Below are 15,362 nucleotides of genomic sequence, written 5' to 3'. Positions count from 1 at the left end.
TGGAAATGTTTTAGCATAGACCATAACAGTGGTCTTTAGTTAACATGCCTGTGAGACAGTTACTCTAAACTCAATGCTTAGTGTCAACAGAGAACACCTTTAGTTGCTTTTCTGTACAAATGCATCTTTTGAATTTTCATTTTCATGAGATTTATATGAATTATATATATAATATATAAAATGAAGCACTTTGCACAGCTGATGAAGGACTTCTGTCCGATTCATTTGCAGTTTATACTTATAATTAAATATTGGTAACAAACATTAAATGGTCATACTATATGGTAACCCCCCCCCCAACACACAGACACACACACCCTCCCCACCCCCAGTGCTATGCAAGATGGTTCAAACATTCAGTAATGAAAAAAAAGTTTTAACAGTCCCTGGAAATAAAAGTCCAGTTGTACAGTTCTTTATGAAGCACTTTAATTACCAATTTTTTATAGAGCCCAATGTTCATTTAACTGTTAAGTGGACACGTTTATGAACACTCTCACCATTACAGAATTGCAGAGGTCAGACTTCCAAAAAAAAGTGGGCCACAAGATGGATTATATAAAATGATAGCCCAGCTTGACTGTGTGATACAGGCCAGAGTAGGTGAACCCAGTGCTGAGAACAGGAGGAGACAACTAAATAAATAAAGACCTTACTGTGTCCGGCCTTATGTTGGCAGTCAGCCGGTGGGTAATTGGTCAGCGGTAATTTGGGCTTTTAGAGGAGCGTATGTGAGAAGGCCCTTGAGAACCTCAGGCAGGCTGTCTGACACAATGCCCGAGCCAATGAGGATGAAGGGTCTCTATGTATGGAAATCAAAGCCACTGTGTTTTCCTGCACACAGTGACAGTATACACCAAGGTCAGGATAGTTCTCCATGTTTGTGTTTTTCAATACAGAAGGACACTAATCTGTGGAGTGGGAATGCGTTTAAGACAAGCTGGAAGGAGAAACTATGTCCCCAGCTGTGTGTGCTTTTGTGTTTGTGTTTACATAGTACCTGTCTGTAGTACCTGTCTGTAGTACCTGCCCATGGTACCTGTTTGTAGTATCTGACCATAGCACCTGTCCGTATTACCTGTCTGTGTCTGTCTTGACTCATGACATTCCATTTCTTTACATTTTACCTTGTAAATATTTACAATGGAAATCATTATAATGCATTAGTCCATACACAGACATATAGCCTGGACTGATAGGTTTGTGTGTGTTTTTTTTTTTTAACACTTCTTTCTGTAAGTTGCCACCTCCCTTGTCACGGTCCTGTCCAGCATCTAACCCCACCCCTCTTTGCTTATTGGTTGTCCTGATGAGTCCTAATATATTTTTAGACCGTTATCCCCTCTGAAGGGCGGATACGGCAAGTCAGAATAGATATATACAGATTCCCACAACAGAGGACAAACGTCTCTTTCACAAAGAGTTCCTATATCCTGAATACTCTTTCTCTTTGTCAATTGAGGATTAATATACCTGCTGACTATCTCTGGGGAGAACCACTATTTCAAAGTAAGATTTTTAGTCTAGCCAATAATTATCTGTGTGTTTATGTTTATATGTTTGTGAGGAGCGTTGCACCAATGCTTAAATTGATGAGCACATATACTAAGCTGACCATTGTACTCTGTAAACTTTTGTATATGTTACCAGGATGATGACCAATGTCATGGTTGGGAAGTTGACCATCCCTTTCACCTGTCCGCCATGCCACGCCCAGTCTGACCAACAACAAACCACAGAGCAGCAGCGTGGCCAAGTACTGGAGCCCGGAGACCCAAACCAAGAGAGGTTAGAGCTGGAATATAAAGACACTAAATCACGACCCAAGGACAGAGAATCTACAGACCTACAGAGCAGACCTGCAAACGGCGTTTCTGACACGGAGTCCACAGGGGACAGCAAGAGTGCCGTTGGGGCTTATATGACCCCTGAGAAAGAGGAAGGGGGGGCGTGTTTGGTGAAGAAGGGTCAACTTAAGCCACGCCCCACTCCCACAGCACTAGAGGGGGCGTCGCCACGTAAGACTGTTTTTGAGAAATGGGCGATCCTGCAGTGTGAGGAGACTCGTCCAGGCACCAAGCGCCAGCTCTCTGCGGAGAGCGCTGCCAAGTGTGTGAGCGTCAGGAAGAGGAGCACGATGAAGATCGGCCAGGAGCAGCCGTCTCAGGTCCTCCCTCACGCCGCCCCTGGCACGCAGCCAAGGAAACCCTGTCTGCCCACAAGCTCCGCCTCCCAGAGGAAGCCAAGACGACAGCTGTTCAGTAGCACTGGGGTCTTCCACAAAGTGGACACACATGCAATTAACACAGGGAGAGAGGTAGCACGAACGTGCACACAAACGTACACTAAAATAATATCAAGACTACGTGGAAATATATATTAACAGAATAGCTGCAGGGATGACACAATATTTAAATGTTTTTGAAACAATAATCGTGCTGAATTCACAGTCATGATTAATAATATACCAAGACAGTAACATCATTACAAAGACAATAACAAAATCTGACAGACAAAATTCTCGACTTCTATTACAATCAAGTTAAAACTGAGTTTGTTTAGTATGTAGTCTACATACATTATTATATTGGCATCCATCAGCATTGTCCATTTCGAACTATCATTCCAGTGGTAGATGGTCAGAGTGCTGTGTGTGTTTCAGCTGAAGGAACAGGGCATATTCTCAGCTCATAGCATCGCTCGCGCTATCACACAGACAGCCAGAAATGAGCTGGAGAAGCTCAGAGCCATATGGGTTTGGCTCTGCCACAGTATTGGTGAGTACACACACACACACACACACACACACATTTGAGTCTGCACCACCAACGCAACAAGACAACACATGCAGATGTTAATTCTATTAGTAATTACTGTGTGATAATATCTGCACTTCCACACATGCTCATAAGAACGTGTCTGAGAAATACAGACGAATAATCTCTGTACTGGCACAGCTGCTGTTTGCTGTGTCATGCAAACATGGGCTCACACATGAGCGTGATCGTGGGTAAGCGCTGTTGTGTTGCTGTGTATATAGAGTATGATTTGGAGGGGTACCTGGGTGTTTCTCCAAAGCTCTGCACCCCTGATGAGGTCATCAAAGAGGGACGGGGCGTGTGCAGTGGATTCTCCAGCATCTGTCTGGAGATGTGCAGGTGAGAGACTCGACACGCAAGCAAAACGAATTAAAGCATACATCCAATTCCTAACGCACAATACACACGTACACAGCAGTTCAGAAACCACCAACTCATGGCAGAATTCCTGACACTCCACTGAACGCTATCAGCATCATTCCTGTAGAAATCCCATCATGCCCTGTACTGTGATAATGGTGGAAACACCATCTCAGAAGCTTCTGCTCATCCGCAAACGGGTCTGTCAGCCTCAGTGGTCACAGGCTTTACGCTCCGTAAATCACGCAGTAGCCCCCCCTGTGCCGCGTGGTTGGAAGACATTCTCACCCAGCCTTAAATCACCCGCCTTCGTATCCAAATCTCTCGTTTGCGCGCATGTTTGGCGTTTGTTTGCGGGTTGCCTGCAACACGCTGTGGTCTGATCTCACTCCCTCCCTGTGCCCTGTAGGGAGGTTGGCATCCAGTGTGAGGAGGTGAGCGGCTACAGTAAGGGGATTGGGCACAGGCCCGGGGGCGGGCTGGCGGACAAGCCCTCCGACCACATGTGGAATGCCGTGTGGGTCAAAGGTCAGTGGGGGCTCCTAGATGCCTGCTGGGGTGCTGGCACCGTCGACATGGAAACCAACACATTCATCAAGAGGTTAGACTCTTAGCACTGATAGTGATAATTGCACCCATGCATGCGAGCTTGCCAAGGCCAGTATGTAAAGAGAGAGCGGCCTGGACACTCTATGTTGCTCGTATATCAGAGAGCAGCTAATTTGGGTGCAGAATCACGACAGACTTACTTTTAAAGTGCTGGAAAGTAACTCCGCGCTGCATGTGTGTCTCAGGTTTGATGATTTTTACTTCCTGACTGAGCCGGGGGATTTTATAAACTCTCATTTCCCCGATGATCCGCACTGGCAGTTGCTGGACACCCCGATCTCTCTGGAGCAGTTCGAACTAAGACCACTGAACACCTCAGCATTCTACATTCTGGGACTAACACTTCTACACCCAACCCTGTACAAAATAACCACAGGTAACAACACAAATGCAGGAATATTTTAATATTAAATAATTTAAGAAATTCACATAAATACAGAAGGAATGTAAAAACCAACTGTAATAACAAAGAAGGCAATAGACAGCCAGACATGCTCGCGCACACACACACACACACACACACACACACACACACACACACAAATACATGGTAGGGTGCGGTAATATTTGGCTGCTGTCATTAGCTCATAGCTTTGGGACAACAGATCAGAGAACCCCAAAATAACTTATTCTTATTCAGTGTTTATGAAGTTATTGTGTGCTTCAGAGATTAGCGAGTCTCTGGGGAGGGAACGCTAGTGTGTTATTGTTACCAAGGTTTCCTGACACAGAGTGAGGGAATGCCTGACTGCCGACAGCCCTGAAACACACGGACGCAAACATATAAACATGGAAATGAAAACATTAAAAGTGAAAATAACAACTTCCTTAACAATGCTGCAGGTAAATTAGTTTGGGGAAACCGAACCTGAATACAACGCCTGTATTCCTCTAATGTGCCTCTAATGTGTCCTGCAGACAAGGGAGAAGCGACCGTGTCCATGAGATCATCGAGACCGTTGACCTTTGCCTATGAGCTGAGACAGCGGGACTCCCAGACAGGAGCAACAGGGCAGACAGAGGTCGACAGCTCCTGTGGCCTGCTGTCGGTGAACCATCAGGGGATGAGTCTGCGGCTGCTGCCCCCAGAAGCAGCGTCGTACCAGCTGAAGCTGTTCGCCCGGCCGGAGGGCGACACCGAGGTACTGCGCTGGGTCTGCTCCCTGGAGCTGGAGTGTCCCGAGGTCCGACGGGCCCAGCCGATGCCGGCTAACCCGTACGTGAGCTGGGGGCTGGGGGGTGGGGCGGGGGCGCTGGGGGTAAAGGGCTGCAGCGTGCCCGGGGAGGAGGCGCTGGAGGTGGGGGACGGGGGCGAGGCCGAGGTGATCCTCCTCGCCTCTCGGCCGCTGATGATGGTCTGTGAGCTTTCCCACCCCGGACTCTGCCCTGCGGTGGCCAAGCGCTGCATGGCGTTGCAAATAGCCGAGGACCGTCTGGTGTGTCACGTGCTGTGCCTGCACCAAGGTTTTTATCGCCTCTCCGTGTTCGTGCGGGATTACCATGATGGCAGCGGACCCTTCCACAATGCCGGCAACTTCCTCCTGCACTGTAGGGGTCAGGGAGCAAACATGAACTCGCTGTACCCCCCTGATCTTGGCCCGTGGTGCGGCCCGGGAATGCGCACCCAAGCGGCTGGACTGACCCACTTCAGCCACACGGGGGCTCTGGTAAACGCGCCTCAGGGGCGCTGTAATATCACCTTCCACTGCACCTCACCTGAGCTGCAGATCCACGCGGTCCTCAGCACGGAGCCGGCCCTGGACGCAGCGAGCTCCAAGCCGGGCCCGGACGGCGAGCCGCGGACTCCCTTCCCGCTGTCTCGGCACGTCCTGCTGACGTACACGGACGTCAAAGTGACGGTGAGCGTGTGCGTGCCGCAGCCCGGAACCTACCGCCTGGGGCTGTACGGCCGGGAGCCTCCCCGACAGGACCACGCGCCGCTGTGCGACTACGTGGTGCGGAGCACGTGCGAGAGGCGCGGCACCCCCTTCCCGCAGGTGTACGCGGCCTGGGGGCGGGGCTGCGTGCTGCTGGAGCCGCGCGGGGGCGTGCTGGAGCCCCAGAGCCGCGTGCGCTTCCGTCTGCGCGTGCCGGCTGCGCGCAAGGTCAGCGTACTGGCGCGGGAGCGCGTGGAGCTAGCTGTGAACAAGAGCAGGGTGTGGGAGGGGCAGGCCTTCACCGGAGAGGCCACGCCCCTCAAACTGGCAGCCGCCACGTCAGACGCCGGAGACATGGCCGTGCTCATGACTTTCGACGTGCTCAACCTGGAGAGCGAACCATGACAAAGGCAGCGTGGCAGTATACAGTGACCGTATACTTCAGGAGAGCTTGGTGGACAATGCCCAAACTAGACAGATATGCTTGTCGTTTATTGTTGTATAAAATGTTTTGGACTTGGCAAATTTGAAATCTTCTTCAATTCTGTAACCTTTAAACCTCTCTGCTTTGGTTGTGCATCTTTGTCTTTGTCATCTACAATATGTCACGTCTGTGCCAAAGCTTCGGAGTTTCACAACCTATTCACTTCCTTGTACAAACCAAGTTCTTCACAGGGACGTATGCTTCACTTTCCATTGGTGTTGGGCTAAATTACGCCCTTGACACCTACAGCATGCTCAACAGTGAGGTCTGGTGTCCCACACACCACCTCTCCAAGCTCACCTACAAAATGTCTATGAACATAAACCCACATTGGCCACGTTGGCCTCACTGGTGACCAAGACTATACCCAGTCCCCCGGACACTGTTAACGCGTGCTTAGTGGCATATGTTCTATATGGGTTCTATACACTACACCAACAGCAAACACTGAGTTAATCTCCCTGTTTACCCTCTGTGCTGGCCCCATGCAGCCATTACCGAACCCATAAAATCTATATTGACCCACCCAGCAACTGAGGCTGTATCCAGCCCCTCTGGTGCTGTTAATGTGTGTTCAGTCATGGCAGTTCCAAATGGATTTTTACCTACTGTGTCACCAAGAATTCCCCAAAACAGCAGATCCATACCGGCTCCCCTAGTGACTGAGGCCATACCCAGCCCGACCGGCACCATTACTGCCTGCTCAGTGCCTCCAACTGGACCTGTTCTAGACACAACCACCCACTCACCTGCCCGGTCCTACACGTGGCAGAAACACCAAGCACATCTTCACTGTGCACTTCCCCAACTATCCTGTGCTCTCCTCATCCTCAAACACAGACCTCCAGCTACTTCAGATATTTCCTTCACAGCTACCCTTAGTTTACAGGCTCTAAAACCAAATTCCACAAGTACGAATGTGGCAGACGTAACTACAGATCCCCGAGCACCTCACACGTGTCCTTTCTCCTCGAGCACCTCACACGTGTCGAGCACCTCACACGTGCCCTTTCTCCTCGAGCACCTCACACGTGCCCTTTCTTCTCGAGCACCTCACACGTGCCCTTTCTCCTCGAGCACCTCACACGTGTCGAGCACCTCACACGTGCCCTTTCTCCCCGAGCACCTCACACGTGTCGAGCACCAAGCCTGCGAATTTCAGTTTCTTCCTTTCAAAAGCTTCATCAACTGCAACCTCAAGTGGAACCGTTAATGCTGTAAAATAAACTGTAGACGTGTTTACTTTCCGAGCGCAACGCCGTGTCCTGCCCTGGCGTACGTAAAGCAGTGCACTGTGGGACCTGTATTTTTTTTTAAACCCTCATCCACTGCCAATGTTCAATCGTGCACTCCAGCCCCATCTGCTGATTTACACCTGCATTCACTTCCAAACACACGCTCTCTTCTGCGTGAACATAACCGCTCTGTTCCTATCATCACTACACAGAAGTGAACCTCTATGAGCTTTATTATGAAATAAACATGCTAATGAGATCTGATTATGTCTCCATGTGTATCGCCCTGCCACAAACTAACCGTACATTGTGAAAAAGTGCTTCAGCACCCCACTGCTCACATCATTCACAGCAGGGCTCTACCCACCGAACACACTTCTCCGGCATAGGAAGGACATTGCAAGACTCTCCAAGCAAATATATTTCTAATCTACAGAACTGTCTTTGTGGACTTTATGTAAACAGTGGAGAGAGCAGGAGTATCCAAGAATACTGTTACCGAAGTGCTGAAGACATGTGGAATTTTCCAATAACACAATTGATTATTAAACCATTGATTATTCATCCACAAACCCCCATGTTACTGAGTACTTTTCAAGATGGACCACATTTTCATCCATTGTCTACCCTGTGTCATCTCCAGTCTAAACAGGTTGAACATAAAATATTAACGTTAAAACACATTTGGAACAAAATATCTTATAAAAAGCTTAATCTCTGAAAACTCCAATTTAACAGTACATGGTGGGCATTTGTGCCGGCTGAGGAGGGGTTTTGTTCTACCTGGCATCCGGCTGAAGTAGCTGGAGAGGGGTTCTATTCTACCTGGCATCTGGCTGGCATTGAGCACCACTGTACGGAGCCAGGCAGGAGACACAGAACAGGGTGTATTTACATGCTGCAGTCATAACAACTGGGGTCTCGGAATGAGCCTGGACTATAGCTCCCTGCCCAGGAGAAGTGGAACAATGCCTACTGTGTGTGTGTGTGTGTGTGTGGGCACTGCCTCTGGGGAGAGGTGAAGAGCGGCTGACGTTGGGTGACAGTAGCACGGGGTAATGTATCGGTGAGTGGTGAGAGAGTTCTGGATCTCTGCACGGTGCTGGTACTGTGTAATCGTGGCTGGGGAGTTGCTGGCATGTGGGTACAGATGCATACAATGGGTTGTCAGGTTTCATAGCCTTTAGGTTTTCTTTACATAAAAATGATCTCTGCTTTGTGGGGGTGTGCACACACATTTGGATGGAAACCAAAAGTGGGAGCCAGGAAAGGGCTGTGTAGAGGTAGAGTGAATCAGATAAACACACGGCTCTATTACTACACACACACACACACACACACACACACAGTAATAAATAGGCTCAGTAATGGCAGGCTCTTGAGGCTTTTGTTGTTGCAGAGTTTGGCATTTTCAAACATGGTATCACCAGGTGAGGACTGTACTGCTGAGAATATAAACACAAACACCCACTCAGACCAACAAACACGATTCACAGAACTCCTCATTCTGAGAGTCTGCAAAGAATAGTAGAAACATCTACCAACAACAAAAAACACAAATGACACCAGACACTCAGAAATAGTTTAATGGATTATTCAGTCTCATAAATACAACACATACAGATTAGAAAAACATTAGTCACAGGATAAAACAGTATTTTTACAGTAGTATTGTGCAAATTCAACTCAACTGTATACATTTTCATATACTTTAATGAGCCTCTTACAAAAAGAACATTTTGACACTTTATGTACAACTGTCTGGAATCATTTTAAGTAAAAAACACCCTCCAAACTTTGGATATTCTGATAATGAGGTAAAGTAGGAAAGTACAAATGTAGGGTAATAAGTAATACATTTCTGTCAAGTCAAGATGGCATGAGTGTTTGGCTCTGTGCAAACACCATATTGCCCATTTCTATTTATGGAATTCATGACTGGACTTGTTCCTTAACAAACATCTTCAGCATTTCAGACCTTTTAGCCCTTTAGACTCTGTTTTCCTAATGAAGCTCCTCTCAACGCCTGCAATAAACTGATCAGCTCAACAAGTGTGATCAACATTTAAGTAATCAGTGATTGTTGTTTTAATTGAAACCAGCTCTGTGCTGATCCACAGAAATCTGCTCTAAAAAGTCTCTAATGGACCATTCAGACTACAACAACAAGCAATAGACTTAAGGAGCCCATAAACAGATGGAGATAAAATGCTTTGGTTAGGAACAAACCTTCAGTATCTACAGCAAATATTGCTGTATGTTATTATTGGTCCACTAGAGGCCGAGGTAAGGTCGTGTCTGACCCCTCTCAACAAAAAACTAAAAATATAAAAGTGAATGGGGTGTACTAATGGCCAATTTGGAAAACTAATGCCAGTCTTTGATTCACAAATAAAATAATATCATTTTAATCCAAACAATCCAACCTCAAATCCACATCATAGGAAAATTATTTCTCTTGAACACCAAGCTCTGTTTTAGTCCTGTAATCTCAGCTCCACAGGGACTGTGGCCAAACAAGCATCCAACAGGCAGTACTGGAGACAGCCCGGAGAGCCTCACTGGGGTCCTACCTTCAAAAAAGACAATAAGGAAAACCCCACTGCCACATCTATCTACCCAACTGCTAGGTAAGAACATCAATACAGGTCTTTTAACAGAAAAATGGCATGTCCATTAATTAGTCCAAGGTCAAGCCAGTGTGCCCAGCCCTGCACAGACAAACACGGCTTCTCTCGTCGCCCACACTGGCGTCCGTCCAGCCTGCCAACACACCTGTTCTTCTGGGCCAAGGCCCCGCAGTGACACCGGCCCCTCAGCACCGTCACATACGTTTTGCTCTTGATACAGGAGTTGCAACATGACCCCTTATTTCAGACCTTTTTTTTTCTTTTCATCTTTTTGTCTTAAAATTTCATCTTCAAAAACTTTTCTTTCCTGTAGATAATTCGGTTATATTCAGATATGTAAACATTTCTTACCCCCTTTGTACCTCCAGCTCAGTGAAAGGCATTTCTGTTGGTATAAATAGACCTTAGTAAGACATCTTAACACATGCAGACTGTATGTGCTAAAAATTACTGCTACTTTGAACTACAGATTATGTAAGTGTTAGCTAGCCCTAAAGCCTTTAAGGACAGCTGCTGTGCTGAGCCTGGCTCTGGTAATGATAGCGCTCCGATAATGCGTGTTCATGGTACGGCAGAGACCGCGTAAGTCCACTGGAAACAACTGCTCTGCATTAGCGTTCTGTCAGTCAGTGGCGTAAGCTTGGCTCGCTTTGCTTTGTAGTGTAGAGTGGACACACACACACGCGCACACACAAAGCACATTGTCCTTTCAGGGTTCACCATAACAGGCCCTGTGCTATCTTGGGACAAACTGCATTTGCTTACTAACAAGACACAAAGTGACAAGTCTCCATGACGATGTCTGCCGGTTTACCCTTTTTTGCATCTCCATAGCAACAGTGATGACAGTGAGGGTAACACTGCACTCTGGCATATAAATGACCGGAGCAACTGTGGCATTGTGACGGGCAGGGTGAGCGAAAATAAATGGAAGCGATCACCAGCCCCGTCGACAGGGGGGGACAACCGGGTCTGTTGTCCCGGGCCCCAGGGCCAGGGGGGCCCATCAAAGAGCCCAGCAATTTATTTTTTATTTAAAGTCTATAATTTTTAAATAATCTTGAAATCTTTCATTAATATAAAATTCTGTGCTCAAAATAAACTCAATGGCTAAAATATATATGTTTTTTTAACCTATCTGCATATTTTCCATTAAGTGCATACACCCCCGCATCCCACTGGAAAATGGTTTGATCCAGCACCGACCGTAACCGGCTGGTACCCGCACAACAGCGGGAAATACAGTGGTGGATAGTTAAAGTAAATACAGAAATCTGGAGCGCAGAAAAGAAAGGAAAACATTTACCTGACGAATTTTAATGTTGCATTGTGTTCCAGGTTTGAAAAGTGCTGGAATTTAGGCTAAAGTACTTGAAAATTAAACTTTCTTGTCCCGGGCCCTAGCAAGACTGTCAACGGGCCTGGCGATCACGCCAAGTCTCAGGGAAATAGGATGGTTTAATATGTAAAGTGCGCAAACCAAAACCCGTGAACTGATCCGAATTAAGGATATAATAACCAGCAGTCAACTGGTACAAAGACAAGACATATATAGACGAACAAACGACCCTCAGGTGAGATGGATCGCGGGCTCCGCCCACCTGAGGGACGAACACAACGCCACACCCACAGGACAAGCTGCTGCTGTAGACGGGGGCGACCAGTAGGGGGCCGCCGTACCGTGACAGATCCCCCCTCCAAGCCGCACTCCCCTCCACCGGCTGTGCGGCCTACAGCAGCAGCACACAAAACAAAGGGGCAGGCAGGACAAGGGACACACCCCCTGTAGTCCCGGAGCTGAAACACAAAACACAAACACAGGTTAGCTCGCCTACCTGGGCGGGACCCTGGACCGACTGGGCCGTCAACAAGACAAAACCACGCCCCGGTCGGTCACAGGGCCCTCACGCCCTAACCGGCATTAAGCCGCATAGCCCCACAGGTGCGAGGACGGGCCACGGCTCCTTGTCCGTCCGGGGTGTATGTGTGCAGGTTACCTCCCTGGGGCGTGGCTAAGTCACCTCCTGGACCTACCTCCTCCCAGGGCTGGCCCCTGCCTTCTGCTAGGGGCCACCCCAGCCTCCTGGGGAGTCAGCCCCAGCCGGGGCCTGACTTTACAAGGTGGACTCCTCCACCAAACCCAGGAGCGCCAGAGACTGAGGCCCAGAGCGCCCTTATCGCGGGCTGGGGAACAGCCCCCAAGGGCCTCCTGGTCACCCCGAGCAGGAGGGAGGATCTCCATCTTCAGCAGGAGCTCTTCAGACCAGAGCCCTATCGTCCCCAAACATCCGGGGGCCCCAGCCCTCTAGGGAGGGGCTCTTTCCGACCGGGCTCCGGTCACCCCACAACATAAGGGGGCTCCTGCCAGCTGGAGACCCCCACAAGGTCCAGGAATGCCACGATCCACCACCAGGGAGAAGCACCTGCACATAAAACACAAAATGCACACACACACCAACACAAAACATAGACGCGCACTGCCCTGATCCCCCTTACAATGGGGGAGGGGTCTCCTTCTCAGCAGGGGACCTCCACCTGCTCAGGAGAACCCCCCACGTTCCTGGTCAGGGCCTCCCTCAGGAGCGACGCCCTCCGTGCCACTCCCCGTGGCACGGGACCCTCACTGGTCCACCCCCAACACACACTCAAGGGGGAGGAGCATGTGTGGAATTACATACAACATATCACAGGCACGCGAGAACAACACACACGCAAAGACTAGACAAACAAAAAACAGTGTACAAACAATGAACGAACGGGACTCTTACATGCGCGCTCGGTAGTATTGTGACGTGCCGCTCAGGTTCGCAGTCGCTCCCCCACACAAAACACAAGACGACAGGGGAGCGAGGCGACAGTGACGAGCGGCACCCGCGTCACACATGAAACACTAAACATATAACACCACGAGCACGCACACTGGTCCACACGCCCATTCACACGTACACTTCACCCACACAAAACATGAAGAGTATAACAGGGAAGACGCCCTGGTCCTCGCCGTGCAACACACAAAACAAACGCACGGCGAAACTCTTCAGACAGACAAACAACGGACATGAAGAGCTGTCTCAGGGCAGACTGCCCTGGTCCTCGCCGTGCTACACACACACACACACACAACACAAAAGCACGGCGGAGCTCTTCAAACAAAACACCACGTAGACAAACACTTACCACGAGACATGACCACGAACGAAGGAAAAAGCAAAAGAGACTCGGCGGCTTCCGAAGGGTGGCTGGTCATTCTGTGACGGGCAGGGTGAGCGAAAATAAATGGAAGCGATCACGCCAAGTCTCAGGGAAATAGGATGGTTTAATATGTAAAGTGCGCAAACCAAAACCCGTGAACTGATCCGAATTAAGGATATAATAACCAGCAGTCAACTGGTACAAAGACAAGACATATATAGACGAACAAACGACCCTCAGGTGAGACGGATCGCAAGCTCCGCCCACCTGAGGGACGAACACAACACCACACCCACAGGACAAGCTGCTGCTGTAGACGGGGGCGACCAGTAGGGGGCCGCCGTACCGTGACAGGCATACTGTACATGATTGGTGGGAAAAATCTCTCAAGCAGTATGCTGAGACATATACAGAACTCCACTACTGCACTTTTTACACTTGCAAGCCAGAGATAGACGGCGGTGTCTCGGACGCTTTGGAGGCAAATCTCCTTTTCACTTTAAAAAACACTTCAGTAGCATCACATGTTTAGTTTTTTAACATCTCACAGGGTCAAGGTCACATGAGAGTCTGAGAGTCAGTGACACTGCTGCCCCCTGCTGTGCGTATTTAGTCAGACACACGCACATAGAGAACACAGACATAACTCTCCCTGTACACAGCACAGCACAAGAACTGCACTTCTATAGACTCCGAAAAACACACATTAACCCCGTTTCTGCTAGAGGTTATTTCATGACCCTCCCCAAACCACCTAAGCCTGTGCTAACACGCATCAGCCTCAGATAATATTAACACTGACGAGGAGGTTTAAAACACACGATTCTGCATGCTGGAAGACCAACAAGACCTCTACATCTACACAAAGTTAGCATAAGCAGTTAACACCCCGCTGAAAACCCAGATCTGTGACCACTGCCCCGATACCCGAAGCCCTCCGTCTCCCACCCTGTGTGGAAGGACTTCTGTGCTTGTGTCTGCAACACTCGCCTTAATGACCACTTCAGAGTGGCTGTAAGGCACCGGACACATCGGTGTGCGAGCGGATGAGAGATGATCACCTATGACTCACAGCTGGAGTTCACAGACTGATGAACCATCACATCTGTTTCCCCATCTGGACTTCCCTGGTCCTGAGCATCAGAGCCTTCCCCTGTTAGATCAGGTTTGGCCCTGTTGACTCCATTATAACTCTATTAGCATTTCACTATGATCCTAGCACTGTGTGTGTAGTATTGGAAATGTCACGGAATAAAGACAAATCACTTTCAACTTTCACTTTCAATTATAGGCAACTAAAGGTAATTTAGAGCTGCCTGAGCTCCTATCATATACATTAGCTCTACATCAGAGGTGTCAATTCCAGGTTCAGAAAGTAAAAGTCCTCACCAGGATTTTGCTCAGGCTTCCTGGATTGTGTTGATTCCACTAATTTTACCTGGTTGCACTAATTAGAAAATCCAGCAAGCTTGAGCAAAATCCTGGTGAGGACTTTTACTTTCTGAACCTGCAATTGACACCTCTGCTCTACATATGTTTTAAGAGATGTCTATATAGTGATGTCTATATAGAGATGTCTATATAGAGATGTCTATATAGAGATGTATTGAACAAATCAAATTCAGGTTTTGTCCCTGCAAAACTCCAAACCATGCAGAGGTATTATGTGAAGAGCTCCAATAGCTTATGGATCATGGCATGATTTCCAAAAGGCATCACATCAAAAAGACCATCACAAGCTGTTTTAGATCATTCTAGCAACATGCTGCCTTTGGGGAACTGGGCCAAGGATAACCAATGCAGCATATTGCCTTTATTAACACCTCTATAAACACAGGAATCCATGTGTGACTTAGGATGCTTAGGTCATTACAAGGCAACAAAGCCAGTGTCTCTCAGGAGATATCTGTTTACACAGAGAATAGTGGTGACCTGGGTCAAGATCTCTCATCTGTCAAAATCAAGTGGTTCAGTGGAGTTGAGGATGACATGGCCAACCCGGCTCCCGTTTAGCCCCTCCCCTTTGACATCATGTGAACAGCAAAGTGAACAACAGATTGAGTTGCATACATTAGTGGTCTTGAAATACACCCCTGTGGACCAGTCAGAGTGAGTGCTCTAGTCTAGAGATCAGCTCTGGTCTAGAGATCAGCACT

The 15,362-nt window shown here is 48.4% G+C and overlaps 1 protein-coding gene across 1 annotated transcript; it reads left to right on the top strand.

The window, feature by feature from the left end:
- The first annotated feature begins 1,364 nt into the window (after window positions 1-1,364).
- On the top strand, window positions 1,365-7,648 carry ky (kyphoscoliosis peptidase). The gene is made up of 7 exons (XM_076975399.1): window positions 1,365-1,509; window positions 1,651-2,317; window positions 2,663-2,777; window positions 3,041-3,158; window positions 3,589-3,780; window positions 3,974-4,164; window positions 4,707-7,648. The coding sequence occupies exons 2-7, from the start codon at window positions 1,652-1,654 to the stop codon at window positions 6,068-6,070; spliced, it is 2,646 nt and encodes an 881-aa protein (XP_076831514.1). The 5' UTR covers window positions 1,365-1,509; window position 1,651; the 3' UTR covers window positions 6,071-7,648.
- The last annotated feature ends 7,714 nt before the right edge of the window (window positions 7,649-15,362 follow it).

The sequence above is a fragment of the Brachyhypopomus gauderio genome, chromosome 15 (genome assembly GCF_052324685.1).
Source record: "Brachyhypopomus gauderio isolate BG-103 chromosome 15, BGAUD_0.2, whole genome shotgun sequence".
Lineage (NCBI taxonomy): Eukaryota > Metazoa > Chordata > Actinopteri > Gymnotiformes > Hypopomidae > Brachyhypopomus > Brachyhypopomus gauderio.
This window is presented reverse-complemented; position numbering and strand designations above follow the sequence as displayed.

Bases quoted from the DNA above. Each gene is read 5' to 3' on its own strand.
- ky (XM_076975399.1), top strand. From the start codon at position 1,652: ATGATGACCAATGTCATGGTTGGGAAGTTGACCATCCCTTTCACCTGT. The intron at 3,159-3,588 runs GTGAGAGACTCG...TGTGCCCTGTAG, and splicing joins ATCTGTCTGGAGATGTGCAG to GGAGGTTGGCATCCAGTGTG. The intron at 4,165-4,706 runs GTAACAACACAA...TGTGTCCTGCAG, and splicing joins CCTGTACAAAATAACCACAG to ACAAGGGAGAAGCGACCGTG.